We start from the raw sequence: 15,172 nt of genomic DNA on the forward strand, positions 1-15,172 counted from the left end.
AATGCCGATATTATTTCATTATTGAAATATATATATAGTATATAGCAATGAGTCTACTGTAGTAACAAGATGAATACTGTAACAATATTACAGTGATATCAATACTAAAATTAATTTTCAATATAATCAATAATTGAGATGAGCAAGTCCATAGTGTGATATTAGAGACATGAAAGTAGTGCCGATGTCATTCAAATAAATGGACTGATATACAGCAGTGCACTGGACATCAGCGAATATTAGGAAATATTAGACCGTTGAATGCTGTAATTGACCAAATCAGAATTGAGTATTCCAGCAAGCTGTGTACTAAGTTTTAATAACATCACACCCCCTCCTCCTCTACAACATAAATACAGCAGCAGGGAAGATTGCATAGCTTGGTTGTTTCTTTCTAATATGATTGATGAGCCAAGACTAAATGCAAATGAACAAAACCTACAGGTTTTCATTAAAAACACTCTGTTTTACCTCTGTCAGCACTCCCCCATCTCGTCACGTCCAATGCCGTCCACTCCACATCTTTGCCCGATATGATAAAAAAGCTGGGCACAGCCTGCAACCATCAAGCAAAGCCATGCACAGGTTGCCATGGTCACAGCCATGGGAAAAAAAGCCACTCTGTGTATGTAGAGAATGATGTATGTATTGTAAAGAGGCGGCCCCTGCCAAGGACCTACTCAATCATTGTCACCTTTGACCTTCTACATCTTTACTGCTGTCCAAGAGTCTCCCTCCACATTGTCCCTCTGGATTCCACCTGACACTCCCACATTTAGTATGCATATATGTGGAGTGCTTTGCACTGACTGTGTGTAGACCCCAATACATGCCAATCTGTTTTCTATAGATATTTACTGCAAATTACTGCCCCTTTTAAACTAAAGGCAATGCCCTCCAGGGTGTCTGACCCAATGACCCTGGATGAATATGTTATTGAAACCCATTGCAACATACAGAGCAAAGTTTGCATACACAAATAATACTATTCATTAAAACCCCTTTGCTCCTCTCACAGGATGAAGAGCAAAAGCAAGGAGTCCGTTCTGCTGGAGGGTGAAAAGGAGAAATACCCAGCGCTTGTTCCCTCACTGGACCTGAGTCTGGAGGACTCCTCTCTTGACCCAGAGCTGGAATGTCACAGCCCACCTCCAGACTATAACTATGTGGTCCGTTACTCCACACCACCCGTCTGAGTTGGTCTGCGCTTGTAAGCCACCAGAGCTCTGTTTGGATGGGTGCACATTCTATCGATTTCATTTTTTTCTGTTCCACTTTATTCTGATATTGGAATGGTAATCAGAGTTTCACATTTCCTCTTCCTGTGCACCTTTTCAAGGTAGTGTATGAGTACATGAGTACAGTGGACTGCCACTCATACCACTGTGGCAGTCTGAGATAGAGCTACAGACCACCTCAGGTATTCCTGCTGTCTACTGTGAACAAAAAGCACATTTTATTACAATAACGGCACTGTTTTCCCCAGTGAAATGGCATTCTTTATACAGAATGGTGGCTAATTATGAAATCATTTGTTCAGTGGTTAGAAGGAGAAGACAAAGGCAATCCTTATTTTATTTCTAGATAAATATTTTATTGAAATGAAAACTGGAATTTTGGATATGATATTTTATTTTTATTTTGCTAAAATTATTATTTCAGAGCTTACTAAAGCTCATTCTTTACTTTTTTTAAGATAGCAAATATTTTTATTTAGTACGGATTTTACTCGCATTTCACGCAACTGTCTGACGAACTGTCAAACAAAGACCACAGATCATGAATAATTGAATGTGCGGTCTGAAATTCCTTCCCAGAATTCAGTCTAATATTGCAGGACGCATTGATCATCAACACTTAGGATGCACATTGTGTTTCCATGTTCCAGTCTGAGGGCCGTTTTCCTGAGTCTTGCCCAATTAAGCTAAAAAGAATCACTTTTGTTCCCGCAAATAGTATTTTTTTTTTTCTTTTTTTTTATCTGGCAAAAGATCATAGCGTTTATTCTTTTCTGGTTCTTGTAGCGTTCTGGTTCTTTTTTTTTTTTTGTCAAGCTTCTTGCATATGGGAAGACAGAGTGGCTTGTGGGTGAGTGGCTTGTTATCACTGTGAAAGTGGCTTCAGAAGCAAGTAAATTATTCATGCACATTTAATAGGAAACATTTGGTTAATTATTGATCAAATTTGAACCACAATAAAAAGGCCTTGCTCTGTCTAACAATAGTTACACTGCATTGTGTACTTTCCATATTTATGTTGTTTACACTACTGTATACATAACAGCACGTAATATGTTGTGCAGCTAGTAATCGGAGGAAGGTATTCTGTTACTAATTCAGTAGTCTTTTGTGCTTAAATACTACTATAGCTTGCAGGGCAGGCTATAATATTTTCAACAGGCTGGTCACTATTTAAATGGACATGATAATTATAGTAAAACACATGTAGGTGCTATCAGTATTAACTTCTTAACATCTGTATGTAAGTAAACCAACACTGTGGGATGGAATGGGTGCAAGATCATTGCCTTAGTTAAACCAGATTAGTAAAAGCGGTTTGCCCCGTTATTGCTGTTAATGATTGTTTTTAAGTCCCAGTACTAACATTCATTGGTGTTGGAATGTCTTCCAAATAATGAAATGTATATACTGCCAAAGGATGCTTTCAATAATGTTGTTATGTTGACTGGTATTTGTGAAGTAAAATTGTATGCACTGATATTTTCTACATATATATATTTTTTGTATTATAACTGTATTTCAATATTAACCAAGCATAAATAAAGATCTATATATTTATATATAGCACATTTTCAGAGTCATGATTGCATTTGTACTAGTACATGCCTGTATTTTATGGCTAATACATCTAATAAATAAAAATGCACAGAAATAATTCAGTGACACTGTACTGTAGTTTTCTTCGTAAAGCATAATTTCCAATATGTCTATCTATAGATATTTCCAGTAACATTTGTCTAACTATTCTAAGATTGTTGGAGGAGATGGTTAGGCTGTGTGTCATCTGTGCTCTCTTCCTCCTGCTTCTTGGCCACAGAGACACATTTCCTGAGCGGGCCGAGGTGACGGCAGTCTGTCTGTCACCAGGACAATACCTCTGTGAGCAAGAGAAGGAAGGGCTTGTCCATCATTGCCATCACAACAGGACTCCAAACACCAAACTTCCTAAGGGCCAACAGTGCCCCCCAGCTTTGGCACTAAAACACCAGAGCTGTTTGCTTGCCATGATGAAGATAGTAGGCTATACAGTGTTTACAGTACACATATAGTCACTTGATTGATTGTGGATTGGCGGTGTGTTAATGAAGGCTGTGAGACTTGTAAACTAATTCAGGAATATGAAGTATAAACAAACAAGGGAAGGATGTTGGGAGGGTTAGGGGTCATCATATTCTGGCTCTGATCACAAACATGGCATTCACGCACACCTCATATTTTTCCACACTCGCAGGAAGTACTTAGTCTGAGCTCAGCAGTTATGCAACCCGGTATCACGACAAGACGTGAAATAATCACGTTGGTCCACTTTGGAAAACGTGTAGATGTCACGGTTTAACACCCTCAAACGTGAAACTTACACGTTTGCGTTAACACGTTCCAGTGGTGAGATACCCGGATGTTGATCTATTCTACACACAATCGCCTGCCATAACGAACCTTTTGGTTTTCATTAAACCGAGAAAAATTGAATTTTGTTTTATTGACGATCACTGAGAAATGTTCTATTATTTAAAATGCTAAAAACATTTATTATTTTCAAGGTGAAAGGGATTCATTGCCTTGATCCACGCCGAAAAAAACGTCTAAATGTCACGTTTTTAATGAATAGCCTAATGAGTAAAATTTCCCGGCGTCCCCCAGCTCCTCGTTTTGTTTAAACAAGGACGTCACGAACGTGCGTCACAGAACAAAGCAAGGTGAACATTTGAGCTTATAAAACTTAAACTTTGTTATTTATTTATTAAATGAGCGATCGTTTCGCTTGATAAGACCCTTATTCATCGTCTGGAATCGTTTAAAGCCCTTTGAGCAGTTTGCAGTTTGTACTAAAAGTGTCTTTTGGACCTTGAACCGTTTGGTTCCCACTGAAGTGCATATGGAGAAAAATGCTGGAATGTTTCATCAAAAACTTTAATTTCTTTTCGACTGAAGAAAGAATGGACATCTTGGATGACATGGGGGTGAGTAAATTATCAGCAAAAGTTTTTTCAAAAGTGACCAACTCTTTTACATATAAACATAAATATCACATTAAGAAATTGATTAAAAAAACCAATCAATCAATCACATTAAAAAAACAACAACAGCCATGATTGTTTCACAGGAGTATAATTATGAGGACACACAAAGGGCAAATCCCCTTAATCATCCATCACAAATGAGTAAAACCAAAGAGATAGTTCTTCTGATGTGCAGCAAAAAAATTGTTGAGCATTACAAAACAGAAAGCTAAAGCATTTTACAATTCCCATTTCCACAATCAGGGCAATAATTATGAACTTCCAATCAACTAAAGATGTTACGAATCTGCCAGGAAGAGGACGTGTGTCTATATTGTCTTAATGCTTGGTGAGAAGGAAAGTTTGAGAGGCCAAAGACTCTTCATGGATTACAGATGGAGAATTGCAGAGATTAGTCTTGGGGTCAGAAAGCCTAAAAGAAAAATCAAACAGCACCTACATCACCACATGTTGTTTGAGAGGGTTTCAAGAAAAATCCACTGCTTTCATCCAAGAACAAACTCAAACAAATTCACTTCTCAGACACAACTGGAACTTCAAACGGGACTGATTTCTGCAGTCAGATGAAATGGGTTTGGTGCAAACAGGGATAAAAAGTACACCATCCCCATTGTTAATTATACTGCTGGACCTGTGAAATTGTGGGACTATTTTTTCTGCCGGAGGTCCTAGATAAAATATCAAACCCTGACCCCCTCTGCTAGAAATATTATAATGGACAGTTTGCTCTACCATCAGGACAGTGATCCAAAACAAACATTAAAATCAACAAGAAAAATGGGTCACTGAGCACAAAATAAAGCTTCTGCCATGACCATCCCAGTCCCTTAACCTGAACCCTATCGAACATGAGTGGAGTGAGAAGAATTTAAGAACTTAAGAGAAGAACTTAAAAGAAGAATTTATGGAGGAATGGTCTCTGATCTCTTGTCAGGTGTTCTCCAAACTCATCAGGCATTATAGAAGAAAACTTGTTATCTTGGCAAAAGGAGGTAGCAAAAAGTATTGAATAAAAGGTGCCATTAATTTTGGCCAACGTGTATTGAAGAAAAACATTAATTTTTTAAATTAAAGATCAATGCAAATGTATATTTACAGGCTTCTTTTTTCATACTTACCAAGGGATTTAATCATTTTGGCCATGACTACATTTTATGTTGATGCATTGATTCCATGTTCGTCAACCAATCAGGGCTGTTGAATGCTTGTTGAATGTAGAATTATTTTAGGGAAACGCATGGCTAAAGTAGTTTCAGAGTCTAGGGTAAAATGCGCCCAATCATTAGCATACAGAAAAATAAATGTGGAAATAAATAAATGACATAAGTGTGATATTGCCAACATTTAATTCAGTTGGATAACGTTTGCTTCAATTCCATCCAGCTCAGAGTAGAGTTGTACGTATGCAGCAGGAATCAGAACTGATCATGTGACGAGAGTAAGTGATCAGAAAACTGACATGACCATAGTGGAGGATTCATTGCACAACAGAGCCTTAGCTTCTGATAAATGTCTTGATAAATGCTTGTGATTGCTTGATGCTTTGAATATGAATTGAGTACTTTGACATGTTTTAAGCAAGTTGCTTTCAGTTAAAACAGTAGGCTATAATATAATATGAGGTTGTAAATTGTAGTATTTTTATAACTTCATAGTTTATAATGGAATCTGCTAAAATTATCTCTGAGGAAAACATCAGGCATCTAATTAAAGACTCTCTCCTATTGGGACCATTTTGTTTTTCTTGTTCAACAATGTGCATATCTACTTCCAGAGTCCCTTCTCAAGGAAAACAGCCCCCCAGTGGCAAGATGCTTCATTAATCACTAAAACAGAGGTGGTATATTGGAGCCTTTGGGAGTCTGCCAAAACTCATTCATGCAATCAGTGACAAAAAAAGAATGCCTTGAAATCCTATCATACCACATATTCTCCTTCCTCTGTACAATTCCCATTAATGGAGTGGTCTTCCCCTCCGCTCGCACTTCCCACGCTGTGTTCTGGTGAGGGAGAGCAGGGAATAGCAGGATCCGGGTTGGGGGGAACCACATCCGTACCTCTCACCTATAGATGGGACAATGGAGTGGACTTAATTTACCACAGATTTTGCCCACCTTTTCCCACTGAAAATAAAAAAAAGTCCCAAATACGTTACTAAACTCCCATGACGCCCCAGGGCAGGGTCAAAGAGTTCTGACAAAATCACACAGACTATTTGTCTTAAAAATAGTTGTCTTAGACTTTGGCCTTCAGATCAAAGTAAATTCCTTTTGTCCCCACAGAGCTTCAATGATTAAAAATAAACTATTTATAATATGTCAAGAATTCTGACATTGTAAACAATTCAGAAACATCTGATACAGCGCTATGAGAACACTCAAAACTGCTACAAGAAAATGGTCTATAAGATACTCTATGCTATTGGAAAAACAAGACGGGATTACTGATGATGATAAACTCATAAAAGAATAATTAATCTCCAAAATGAACCTAGTTTGAGTAAAACCACTGAACTAATCTTGGTATTTGGTGGTCGTAACTGAAAGAAAGCCCCAGAATAAAACAGTCCATTTGGACCAAAAAAAAAAAAAAAAGAAGAAAATCTCACCGGTAAAATCCATGCCTTCGTCATGCACATGAAAAGGTTTATGCAATTGCTCTGATTTCAGACATACTGTTTTTGCGGAACTGTTCTGTGGAACTGTTCTGTTATGGACTTTGTTGGATGCATACGTTCAATGTGACACATGTGTGTTTTTCTGTGTGTATCTATAGAATTATTATTATTATTTTTTTTTTTGTAGAAAATTCTTCAACCAGACTTCTTATGGCATAAATACTAGAGAATGACTGCACTAAGGGCTCTCTTAACAAACATGGTGTAATGACTTTGAAGTTCTTCTAATTCTCATTGTGGAAATGAAAATGAGAAAACATATGATACATAATTTAAACTACAGTGATGTGAATATTTTGGACACCCATGCTAAAGTTGCCTAAAAAGAGGAATAAAAAAAATCATCTTTTGGATATTGATCTTAATGCCTTAATTAGAAAAATGAGGAAAACTCCAACCTTTAAGGACACAAATTTTCTTTGTGAATGAATAATGTATCATTAATAAATAAATGTTTTTCCTTAAAATACAGGGTGCATAAGTCTGGGCACCCCTATGTTAAATTCCCATAGAGTCAGGCAGATTTTTATTTTATTTCATGGATCCAGGATAATATGCATCCTGATAAAGTTCCCTTGGCCTTTGGAATTAAAATAGACCCACATCATCACACACCTTCCACCACACCTAGATTGGCATGGGGTACTTTCCATAAGATCATCTTTCAATGCAAATCAAACCAGCTATTAGGCTAACTGAAGTATAACCATGCCAATCTCATGGTGAATGGTGTGATGATGTGGGGATATTTTAATTTCAAAGGCCAAGGGAACTTTATCAGGATGCATATTATCCTGGATCCATGAAATAACTGGCTTTTAAAAATAAAAATCTGCCTGACTCTATGGGAATTTAACATAGGGGTGTCCTGACTTATGCACCCTGTATTTTAAGGAAAAAACATTTATTTATTTATGATACATTATTCATTCACAAAGAAAATTTGTGTCCTTTAAAGGTTGGAGTTTTCCTCATTGTTCTAATTAAGGCATTAAGATCAATATCCAAAATATGATTTTTTTTATTCCTCTTTTTAGGCAACTTTAGCATGGGTGTCCAAAATATTCACATCACTGTATTTTGAGAACTGTCCCCAAACCATTTGGGACACACATGTTGTTATTTTCAAGTTTCAAGGAAAATCGTAAATCTGTCCCATTGGTAGCATTTTCTCCTCAGAACAAACCATTCTGACAATCAGACGAGATTTCACTCGGCTGAATCATTTCAAAACCTCTTTTCTTTCTCTGAAGTTTATTTCCATCCATTGGAGACTCACAGACTTTCAACAGACTCACATAACATGATGATGAAATGCTAACAAACAAATACAGAATAGCTTGGACAAACTGAGTGTGATTTCTTGAATAAAGCTAACCATCTTAAATTAGTACTACATTCTGGCATACCATGTCTTTCTTTAGTATGGTATTTTAGTAGGCTAATTAATTATCATGCAGAGGCTTTATTCTAAGCAAACCTTGCACAATATTTCACATATAACAGAAATGTGATTTATCTTCAGTTGTTGGACACGGCGCAAACAACCAGTACATTACCTAGTGAATACTGCCCCCTAGAGGTCTTTCTGTAATGGTGCTGATTATTCATAATGGATGCAGGGGATAATTCTTCATTTAATTTAATAAAAGAAAGAATAAAAAGGGAGAAAAGTTTTATACCATGCATATATGTCAGAAAATGTGTCAATGAAATGAAATGAAATGAAATGTGTTCGTTCAGCGTCGAGTCTCTCCTGCAGCTGATCGACCAGCAGAGGGCGTCGCTGTGCTGTGCGTTGAGTCTCCAAACCAACCTGTCGCTTTCTTAATCGCGTACACCTGCATCAGCAACATGTGCGCGCGGAAAACACAGATCTGTCATTCAGCTTGTTATGGTAGGATATGACCACATATTCTGCAAACAAAATCAGTATACAACTTCTAGCATGTCGTATATTAGGCTACCATAGGTTGTGATATTTAGGCTGCATGGAGACCACTTTTTTTTGGCAAATTGTTTGGTTCAGCACTGAAACGGTATATTATCTAACAAAAAGTAATAGTTTAACCACACACCCATTTACTATAGTGAGTTCACAATAGCAGAACAACTGGAAAATATATAGATCTCATAGCCTAATTGATTGCCTGCTGTCATTCAAACTTTTTGTCATTATGAAATTGCGGATGTTTTCATGCATCTTACTGATTTCATAGGCTTCTATATAGGCTATAATATCAATTATTTATCAGAATATCAGTCACCTATATAAATGTACAAAAACAGCAACAGCTCAAGTTGATAGGCTATCTGATATGTCAAATGACATGTTTTCCCTTGTATAGGTATGGACCTAATTTGACATAATCCTAATTGATCAATCAATTTTATTTGAAAAAAACAAAAAACAAAAAAAAAACTGCTCTGTTGTTAAAGTGGGATAGGCCATTTAAACTCTAGCAGATATATTTGTTATAAACTGAAGTAGTTTTTTATTATCAGTCTCATTGCTGCTGATACAACAGTTCAAGGTGAAATGCAGTTCCTTGCTGTGTTCAAATGTCAGTCATTATCACAGAGGAATCACGTTAAATTTTGCTTTGAGATATTTACTTTAGAAATGTTGTAGCATAAAAGTTGTATCTGTGCACCATCACAAATCTGCCAAAATCTTTCATACTTTTGCATAGTTCTATAATTCAGACATGCGGATCTATTACATTCATGATCCAATTAAGTTCATTTAAAAAAGTTTTGGTCTTATATGCATTTTTATATATATATAATTTGTTTTCCATGAAGTCTGTCAACTGATAATGTCATCAATTTTACAATTATAGTCATCTGCAGTTCAGTTCACAAAGACTTGGATAAAGATGGGACAGGGATTTATGGAATGCCTCCTTGAAAATGTTTGAAAATTACTGTGTGCTGTTTTTTTATAAATCAAATGATTTTTATAAACATTATATATATTCAAAATTATATAAAGATGCAATTAATTTGAGCAGTTGGCACTAAACGTTTGATAAACAAACAGCCACAAACCAGTTACCGCAATTTAATATTTAAAATGAACGTAATAATAAAAAGTGTTGATTTTAAAAAGCTATTTAATAGTTTTAAGTAGAGCATATCACGCCATGACGACTGAAACTATTTAATGTAAACTAACTACCAATACTTTTGAACCTAAAACATGTTGAAAAGAAGTTAATTATTTCCATACTTGAATAATATAGCCTATAAGCTAACTGAATAAGCATGACCCATAGCCAAAGTGGTAGTTTAATGGTTTAATGTACTGCCTTTAAAAAATGATAAATAGTTACTGTATTGTGAACGGATGTAAAATAAACTCTGGTTGCACGTAAACCATTTGAAAATATCTGTAATAACTCAAATCGAAACACTCATTTTGACATAAAATGTGTTGTCCTTTTTGACATCTGAGACGAGACCTGAACAAGCTACTGTCTATATATGTTAATGATTAAAATTCCCAAGAAACCTCGCATAAAATGAATTAACAACTCGTTAAATCTTTCGACTACATGGCGACACGCACGACACATTGTCGTCGCATGAGTAGTACTGTAGGTGATACCTCGCATTTCCATAAACCGGAATTAGCTGTGAAGTGTGACCCTAGAGTGTCATGGTGTGAGGGATGCGGAATGTGAAAAGTTCGCCTTACTTCAAGACACATTCTCCCGCTTTGCACCTCTTTTACAAGAGTATCCTTTAACAAATACGCATGGGCTCTGGAGGCGAGAAAGTGGCATGGGTACTATGCAGATGTGACGTTCCCATATCCACAGGTTTAGCTTCATTAGAGAGACAAGAGCTGTAAAACTTCAAGCGACCATTAATGGCTGAAGGATGCTGCATGCCTATAAGCACGTGACGGCTTATTTCACTTTTATGATTAACAGTTTTTAACAATAAAACTGACAGTTAGCCTATTATTATATTACTAGCTACTATTATTATTAATAATAAAATAATTAGGCCTATCGTTGCGTGTATAAATTAATAAATAGCCTATACGTTACAATTATAAAATAGCCTATAATAAAATATAGGCGTAATTTATTACATTTTTATCAACAAAATAAATACATAGACCTATATAGTCAAAGAAAAAACTATATGCTTGTTTGAACTTTTTTGTCTTTTTGGGGGGTTTTATGATGTCAAGATACGTTTCAAATGGGCTGCTTTGGGGATAGAAAATAATTTTGAACTGAATATGTTTCTCAGGGTAATGTAGGCTACTGGTTCCTAAAGACGTATAGGTAGAGTAAGTATTAGCCTATACTAGACCAATATTGTTGAATATTACAGAAGGGGAGTCTGAGGTGATGCAGAAACCTGGCGCTAGGGGAATCTGTGAGGACTTGCTGGCGTTATTGGCTGGTCATTTGAATGCAAATCGAGAGGTTTTGAAGTCGTGGCTGACGTCAGGAGGGCTTGGTTATACCTTTGCCACCACCACCACCACATTGACAACAGAGTCACATCATGTTTGATTGAAGCACGTCAAGGACTACGTCGCGTGACCTAGAGATCATTTTGGACTACCACCCTTGAGATAAATAGTAAAAGTTTTGAGTCAGGCCTTGTTAAGTAATATTTGGCTTGATGCATGGCTGGCATGTTGCCTTAAAAAAGTTATTTTAGGGGTTTCTTTCGAATCATGTACGTTGGATACCTTTTGGATAAAGAGGGAAACATGTATCACCAAGGAGCTGTGCGACGATCTGGTATCAGTCTTCCACCGCAGAATTTTGTCTCCACATCCCAGTATTCAGATTTTACAGGATACCATCATGTGCCCAACATGGACACACACGCACAGTCATCAGGGGCATGGGGCGCTCCTTACGGCGCGCCGAGAGAGGACTGGGGCGCATACAGCCTCGGACCTCCAAACACTATTTCTGCACCTATGAGCAGTTCGTCCCCGGGACCAGTTTCCTACTGCTCGCCTGATTATAATGCCATGCACGGCCCGGGATCAGTGCTGCCTCCACCACCTGAAAACATTTCTGTGGCCCAACTTTCCCCTGAGAGAGAAAGGCGTAATTCCTATCAGTGGATGAGCAAAACCGTCCAGTCGTCATCAACCGGTAAGGGCCAACAAATGTCTTTCAATTATTATTATTATTATTATTATTATTATTATTATTATTATTATTATTATTATTATTATTATTTTTAAAAGGTAGCCTAATTAAGTTATCGGAAAACATGTAAACTGTTAAATATTTCCAAGGTTCTGAAATCAGTCATTGAAAAAGTGAAAGTACAAATTGATAGTATAGGCTAGTCTATGCTTAGGCCTATATGATCTATTTTCTTGCTGCTTTAAAATAAAAATGACATTATTATAATTTAAATCTGGTAATCAAATTTCGATGCACAGGTTCTACTAAAAATGTAAAAACATTTATTGAAAAAATAAGAACGAATACATGTCTAGAATAACAAAAGGAGAGAAAATTTGCTTTCAATTATTTTGGTAAAATAATAGGGTAGAAAACAAATGATTTATAAGAGGAGAAATTGTGCGAAATACAAAAAAATATTTGTGTAGCAAGTATAAATTATATCATTGTTTGCTTCAACTAACTGCACATCTGACAAAATATTAGGCGAAATGGTAGTTTTTTTATTTAATTTTTTTACAAACTGCCCTTGTCAATTCTTTGCGAAAATTTTAATTCAATATTAGTTTCATTTAATATTAATATGTATTTAATATTAGTAGTCAATATTTGTTTCCTTAAAAATGAACGCATGGGAAATACTTGTGGCAAAATTAAGGTGTTTGGAATTGGCGCCGGGGTCACTTGTAATGCTAATTTGCGACTCCCGTAAACAAGATGTGAGGTCTACTTTTCCTGTTACATTGTCTCAGGTTTTGAGGGTTATCTGTCATATTCAGGCGGCGACTTCTTTCAACACCTTCTTCACTTTGATATGCAGCATCTCGTCTTCCTCAATCTCTGTTCTTGAGGGTTATATTACCTCAGAGTGACAAACCTCACAGCAAATAAAGTTCTCCTGTCTCCGGCGCATGTTAAAACAACAGGGAAAAAACTCAAAGAAAACATTCGCCGTACTGTAAACGCATTTTTTTATTTCCACAGTTGAAAAATTCATGTTTTGGAAATGACACGAAGTTAAATTGTCATATGTCACATTAGATTTTAAACAGTGTTCGCAGCTAAACCAATAGGCCAATTATTATAAAAACACTATATCAATTAATTACTATGTGTTCGTTCATAATTTATTTTTCAAATAGGCCTATAGCTGATCTGTACATAAAACAAGTGCAGCATGCTCGACTTGAGGAAAAGATTTTTGATAGTAGGGCCTAGCTATCTCCTAAATAGTTGTAAAACGTTTGTTGTCTCTTAACACATCAATCGCGTTTGGGTAATGTCTTAGGGTCTCTTTGTTCTGCAGTTTGTTCAGAAACATCTCCTCGAAGAAGATCAGAAGCTCAATTTGAATATCTAGCGACGTAGTTTTTGGGCTAATTGACTAAATATTGCAATTATTGTAACTTATTAGTGATATTGATTATAAATTCAGCAAAAAAAAAAAAAAAAAATTAGTCATTTAAGTCAATAAAAGACCCCCCCCCCCCCCCTAAATTTAGCCTAAAATTATAGGCTACAATGCACAAGTTCTTCCTCTGCGTCAAAATATTATTAATAGCTAGGCTATATCATGGTCGGCGCGCATTTTACGCAGAACGCACATTTTACTTTATTTCACAATTATCAACTTTTACGACATTGTTTGCACAATTTTCATGATTAGCCTATTCGTTCATTTCACTTTTTTTAGGCAAAACAAGAACGAAGGAGAAATATCGAGTGGTGTATACAGACCACCAGAGACTGGAGTTGGAGAAAGAGTTTCATTTTAATCGCTACATCACAATCAGAAGAAAATCAGAATTGGCAGTAAACCTCGGGCTTTCGGAGAGACAGGTAACATTAGCCTACTTTCATTTAGATTTCAACTTATAGGTTACAATATGATTTAGCCTAGGCCATCTAACTAAACTATTCGACTATTTCTTTAGGCCTACATAACCGTATGCTTTGCCTCCACAGGTAAAGATCTGGTTTCAGAACCGTAGAGCCAAGGAAAGGAAATTAATCAAAAAGAAAATGGGTCAGTCTGACGGAAGCGGAGGATCAGTCCACAGCGATCCAGGTTCTGTCAGTCCCCTACCGGTACCAGGGTCAATGAGTCCTTCAGATATCCACGGTTCTCTGTATGCACCCCAAGGAATGAACGCCTTACCATCTATGAGGAACATAGGCCTACAGCAAGTTACTGTCACTCAGTGAACTCGAACTTGGAACGTCCAACTTTAACTGAGCACTCCAACACGCTGAAAGGACAGAACCGAAGCGGGCCTCACGTGGTCAAAAAGGATTACTTTGTAATCAACTATTGCATGACAAGCATCGAGGCGCGTGTTGTGGATTACAACAGAGAAATCGCGTCTTAAATGCAACGAAATGCTGGAGGCTCTTCAAATATTGTTTTAATAGAATAGTTTTTAAAATTAAGAAATAAAAAAACATACAAAAACCTTGTTCGTCTGTTCCAGAGACTAAATATTTTAATGGTTTGTTTGTGTTTTCTCAATTAAGATATAAATATCATTTTCTGTATGTGGTGAGTGTATCTAAATGTTTGTAAATAAAATGAAAACTACAGGTACAGCGTTTCTCGGGATGTAATGTGATCCTGACTCTGGAACGGTTGGACATTTATTGTCTGTTTAAACCAAATGACCTGCGATGGCAGGCTGTTTTATGCTCCAGTTTGTTTCCAAAGCGCACGTCGTTCACTTTCTTTTCACAGGGGTGATGCGCAGGTGTCACATAGGCCTACCTGGAATGGGTATAACGTTTGATTCCAGCAATCTGTAAATAAAATGTTTTGCAATTAATTTGATCGTGTCGTGATATATCATTAAACGAATTCATACATGCTCATCTGGTTAAGGCACTCTTGACAGACAGCAGGCTACATTTTAAACGTTAGACGACCAAACTCGGTTTTTGGGCTTGTGGAGCAACCTTGGGGGTTTAGGCCAAAAATGCTGTACGAATACAGCGTATTTATTGAATTGGGATTCGACCCAAAAAAATAAAATAAATAATAATAGTAATTTACCTTTTTTATTTGATATG

The 15,172-nt window shown here is 36.6% G+C and overlaps 2 protein-coding genes across 2 annotated transcripts in view; both read left to right on the forward strand.

Moving 5' to 3' along the window:
- kdrl (kinase insert domain receptor like) overlaps positions 1–2,809 on the forward strand; it is a 47,507-nt gene extending 44,698 nt beyond the window's left edge. Inside the window, exon 30 of the mRNA XM_039664627.2 lies at positions 1,019–2,809. Within this exon, the coding sequence (XP_039520561.2) occupies positions 1,019–1,196 (178 nt within the window). The 3' untranslated portion in view covers positions 1,197–2,809. The remainder of the gene's footprint in view (positions 1–1,018) is intronic.
- Positions 2,810–8,778: 5,969 nt separating this feature from the next.
- On the forward strand, positions 8,779–14,893 carry cdx4 (caudal type homeobox 4). The gene is given in 5 exon segments (XM_039664626.2): positions 8,779–8,835; positions 11,289–12,073; positions 13,806–13,951; positions 14,078–14,207; positions 14,210–14,893. Coding segments are annotated over 4 exon segments (981 nt in total). The 5' UTR covers positions 8,779–8,835; positions 11,289–11,640; the 3' UTR covers positions 14,482–14,893.
- The last annotated feature ends 279 nt before the right edge of the window (positions 14,894–15,172 follow it).

The sequence above is a fragment of the Pimephales promelas genome, chromosome 9 (genome assembly GCF_988280905.1).
Source record: "Pimephales promelas chromosome 9, fPimPro1.hap1.1, whole genome shotgun sequence".
Lineage (NCBI taxonomy): Eukaryota > Metazoa > Chordata > Actinopteri > Cypriniformes > Leuciscidae > Pimephales > Pimephales promelas.